At 38.2% G+C, this 5,000-nt stretch overlaps 1 protein-coding gene across 11 annotated transcripts in view; it reads left to right on the top strand.

Annotated features, from left to right (window-relative positions):
- The window catches only part of LOC123515430 (homeobox protein prospero-like), a 268,714-nt gene that overhangs the window by 127,291 nt on the left and 136,423 nt on the right, over window positions 1–5,000 (top strand). For all 11 annotated transcript variants that reach the window (XM_045273988.1, XM_045273987.1, XM_045273986.1 and 8 more), the window contains exon 2: window positions 1–5. This exon is cut by the window's left edge and continues 136 nt beyond it. In XM_045273988.1, the coding sequence (XP_045129923.1) occupies window positions 1–5 (5 nt within the window). The remainder of the gene's footprint in view (window positions 6–5,000) is intronic.

The following is a 5,000-nucleotide window of genomic DNA, read 5'->3' as shown; positions in this document are numbered from 1 at the left end:
GCAAGGTAAGTCTTAATCCTGATCTTGAATCTCCGGGATGTGTGTTTCGTGTTGTCTTTTCCAGGTGTTAAAGTTCGTGGGATTTTTTTTTTCTGAGTCCACGTGGGTCTAAGTTGGTGTTGGTGTTGGTGTTTCGCGCTCGTGGTGTTTTTAATGTGTTACTATCATTGTTCTTTTGTGCTTGTGTCGTTGATGTGTGTGTGTATTGTTTCGTAAGTAATAGTGACAAGGGAAGTGTGTGTGTGTGTGTGTGTGTGTGTGTGTGTGTGTCGCATTGAGGTTGAGTCATATGAGTACAGCTGCTGTCTTGAGATAATGAGGAGGGCGGAGCGATAATGAGGCGTGAGTGAGGCACCCCCTTCCTCCACCCCTCCCCTCCTCCCTCCTCTCCATCCTTGCCTCTATCTGCCCCTCCATTCTCTCCAGTCAAACTCCCTCTCTCCCTCCCTCCTCTTTATCACTCCTTGCTCTCAGTGTCCTTCCCTCTCTATCTTCTCTCCCTTTGACACCTACACACATTTCCCTTACTTTTTCTCTCCACCTCTACATCTTTCCCTTTGTTTCTACAGTTTCATTTTACATATGCAGTTTTTCTGTCTTTCGTTCTTTTCTTTCCTCCTACCTTCCTTTCTTCCCTTACTATTCCTCTTAGATTTTTTTTTTCTAGTCACACACAATGTCTCTCTCTCTCTCTCTCTCTCTCTCTCTCTCTCTCTCTCTCTCTCTCTCTCTCTCTCTCTCTCTCTCTCTCTCTCCATTCGTCTGTCTTTCTATCTTTCCTTCACTTACTTCCTTCCCTCCTTCCCTCCCTTCCTTCGCTTCCTTCCTTTTCCTTCCTTCCCTCAGTATCTCTCATGACTTTTCTCTGTAATCACAATAGCTCTCCATACCTCCATACCTCTGTCCTTCTTCCCGTCCCTCCTTTCCCTCCTTCCCTTCCGTCCCCCCTCCTTCTGTTTCCTCTCCTCGTCACGCTGCATCAGCAACCGCACGTCGCCACCGCAGCTGATACTAGGAAGGTAACTGCTCCAGCGTCCCTTGATACCTTATCGTTGTGGGTTTGGTGGCCAGCGCTGCGTCGTGACACCATTGAAACCTCACCCTGGAGACAACGACGCCCAACTACTCCGGCTTACCTAACTTAACCCCTTCAATACTGAGGCACATTTTTACCTTGGGATTTGTGTATTATTAGACATTTTATTGACATAAGGAAGAGTCTATGGGGGTCAGAAGATTACTAGCCAGAGTCTTCACTATTTCAATCCCCCTAAATGAGTTTCTGAAACTGTAGAAAATCACCAAATAGTAAGCAGAATGAATTTGGAAGCGCGTCATGGTACTGAAGGGATTAAATACTCAGAAACGGTCCGATCTCTCACCACGACTGTTTTGAAAGACCACAGAGATTATTGAACGAATTTTCAAGACTGTTTCTTCTTTTAGTAACGTAGAAATCATCTTAATTTCTCACTAAATATATAAAAACATCCTTAACTCCTGCCATGCCGCGTTTTCATATTCATTTTAATTACTATTCAGCGATTTTATACACGTTCAGAAACTTATGTAGGGAATGAAATAGTAAAGGTTCTGACCATTAATCTCTTGACCTCTATAGACCTTTCCTGATGAAAATAAAATCGTCTAATCATAACAAAAAAAATCATAGTAAAAATGCGTCCTAGTATTGACGGGGTTAAAACCTCTTGTGCGCTTCAATTGGTGTCTTATGAAAGTAGTAGCGGCGCGGCGTAGTGTTTCAGAACATGGACCTTATTGGCGTGAGAGATTGTGGTGGTGTTTTCCTTTGTCTTCTTTTTTTCAGGTTTTAAATTGTTTTATTTTCTAGTGTCACTTTTTTCTGTTTGTTGTGTTTCTTTGCCTTTTGTTTGTCGTGTTTCATTTTTTGTACATTTTCTTGTCTAATTGTTTTTATCAGTTTGTTTTGTTTTGTTTTGTTATCTCTGTTTGAAAAATTCTTGTTTACTTATCAGTTTTCTCAGAGATATTGTTTCCTTTTTGTCTACTTTTTTTTGTACTTTATAATTAACAGTTTCATTTAGATCGTTTAATTCATTTACATTAGATATTGTCTTTCTTATATTTCTTTATTTGGTTTTAATCTTATTTCTTTATGTGTTCGTTTATTTTATCAAGCTCATTTACTTCATATATTTTACTTTGTTTTTCTTTTGTTTTATCATTTTCTCTTATACATGTTATTTCCGCTATCCTACTTTTACCTTATAACTTTATGGTAATGATTTTTATTCTTTAGTTTTACTGTTTGCTTTCCTTCCTTTTTTTTATCAACCAGCCTTCGTCTTTTTTTTCATTACTTGTTTATACTTCCACTTTTTTCTTTTTTTTTCTTTTTTTCCTTCGTCCGTCCGTCCTTATTAGCTACGCCAGTGTTATCATTCTCTCCGACCGTCATTTGTTTCTTGTATCTGTGTGTAATATATCTACTTTCCTCCTCCCAGTCTCTAATCTTCCTCCCCTATTCCTCCTTTTCTCTCTCTCCCTTGCCTTCGTTCTTTTCCTAATTTTCTTTTCGCTTTTATTCCCCCCTCTCTTCCTCTCCTCATTATCACATTTTTTTTTAAAGTTGAATATCCCGTTTCTTTTCTCCTTTTTTTTCTTGTAGTCGTTAATATTTTTCTAGTTTGAATTATTTTTTCTAATTTTTCTATATATAAATATCTTTTCCTCCTAGTATGTTTTATTTTTATCTAGTTATTTATCCATTTATTTTGTTATTTTATTTGTGTTTATTTGACTTGCATTGTCATATTTTATTCTATTTATTTCATTATCTTATTTCTGCTCCACTTCATCTTAGTCACGCCATAACTCACTGGCGTGCATATATTTTTATCTCGAAGTGACCATTAGACCTTCGTGTTAATTTAACTGACACTCCTTCTATTAAGCTAATTCCCAAACCACTTGTGAGTCTCTGCCGCAAATTACTGAAATCTGCCGACTAATCTAGAGCTGAGGGAAGTAGCTTATGTATCAGCTAATGGATGAAAAGTAGATGAGTGCTCAATTACAGCTGTGTGAATCTAACGCGTGGAATTAAAGCGCAAATATAGGAGATTATGACGTAGTTTGATATTGTTACGACACAGGTTTTGTATTTACTGTGTAGTCACCTTTTCCTAGCAATCCCTTTGTCTCTTCCCTCTGGTTTATCTAACGTGTGAAATTTCCGGATAAGTTTTTTTTTTTTTTTGTGTGTGTAAGAGAGAAGGACTGGCCAAGGGCAAAAAAAAAAAAAAAAAGGAGCCCACTCAGTTGCCAGTCTTCTTATAGAGCCGATAGAATTAGCTAAAAGATAAGGACAAATATCTTGAAATCTTGAAAAGTATTGGAATTTACGCAGTGTGATCTATTCATACAACGTAGGTTTGGATATACTGTGTGGCGATCTTTTTCTAGCAACCTCTTGTGTCTTCCTTTTAGTTTATTTAGTGTGTAGAATTGTTGTACAAATATAGGACTTTACGACGTAGTGTAGTATATAACGCAACTTATGTATTCGTTGCATACGAGTTTGTACACTTCCATTGCCTCTTCCCTCTGAATATTATCTCTAGCCTTGTTTTTTTTTATATCCTTTAATGATATAACTAGACAAGATTGAATTTAGAACCTAGTCACTGTACTATTTATTGATGATTTAACTACATCAATTCTCTTTTAATGTAGGTGTTGTGACTGCAACAGAGAACGTAAATATTTGATGACAGTTTTATTTTCCATCCTTCCCTTTGTTTCACCATAGAAAACGTAGGTAAACTTTATTTTTTTCAAGGTGGGAGGTTAGGTTAGGGGATAGGTTAGGTTAGGTTATGGGATAGGTTAGGATAGGTTAGGGGGATATAGCTTATAACAACGAAAAACAAGAAGACCAGTAAAAGATGCCAGCCACTAAAGATTATCCAAAAGATTGAGAAGGATCTTGAAGCCTCACCCTGAATCTCCATTTAACCCCTTCATTACTGGAACACATTTTGAAACTTCAGAATTATACACGATTAGACCATTTTATTGACATTAGGAAGGGTCTATGGAGGCCAGAAGATTAATGGCCAGAGTCTTCACAATTGTAATCCTCTACATGAGTTTCTGACGCTGTAGAAAATCACCAAATAACAAGCAGGATGAATATGGAAACGCGTCCTAGTCCTCAAGAGGTTAAATGTTACTCCTTGTAAGTTGCTTAAGAAGGGAAGGAAGTTGCAGAGAGGCGTGACTGGGAAGAGATGATGAAACAGTGCACGGATAAGCGACGCGCCGTTGACGTGGATACAACATGAATAGAGAGAGAGAGAGAGAGAGAGAGAGAGAGAGAGAGAGAGAGACACCAACGATGTTTCCTTTAGTCACTTCGTTACTCTTAACTGTGTAATCTAAAATTTGACTTACTCTTGTATATATTGTAATCTAGTATAATTGAGAGAGAGAGAGAGAGAGAGAGAGAGAGAGAGAGAGAGAGAGAGGGAATACTAACTGCGCCAGTCTGACGCAAGAGAGGACGGAACGAGAGAGAGGAAAAGATATGTATGAGTATGTATTCTTATTAGCTCTCTCTCTCTCTCTCTCTCTCTCTCTCTCTCTCTCTCTCTCTCTCGTGAGGTGATGCAATCTCAGAACATTGAGGGATGGAAGTGTTGTCATTGCGGTGGGTGACAATAGGGCTTCTGTTTATATTGATTACTCTCAGTCTCGGTAGCTCTGTGCAGGCCATTGATCCACCTTCCATTATCAAGGACGTGCGTTAGTTTATTGAAGACCCTCCCCACCCACCATCTAGCTCTCTGTCATTATTAGTGGTAAGAATTGTTAGATTTGAGTTTTATGTTAGATTTTCTTCCTTTTCCCCTTATTTTTCTCCTTTTCTTCTTCTTCGTCTTCTAGATAACAGCTGATATTATATGTTTACGTGAAATGAGGGTAGTAATAGAAGTAGTAGTAGTAGTAGTAGTAGT

The sequence above is a fragment of the Portunus trituberculatus genome, chromosome 39, assembly GCF_017591435.1.
Source record: "Portunus trituberculatus isolate SZX2019 chromosome 39, ASM1759143v1, whole genome shotgun sequence".
Lineage (NCBI taxonomy): Eukaryota > Metazoa > Arthropoda > Malacostraca > Decapoda > Portunidae > Portunus > Portunus trituberculatus.
This window is presented reverse-complemented; position numbering and strand designations above follow the sequence as displayed.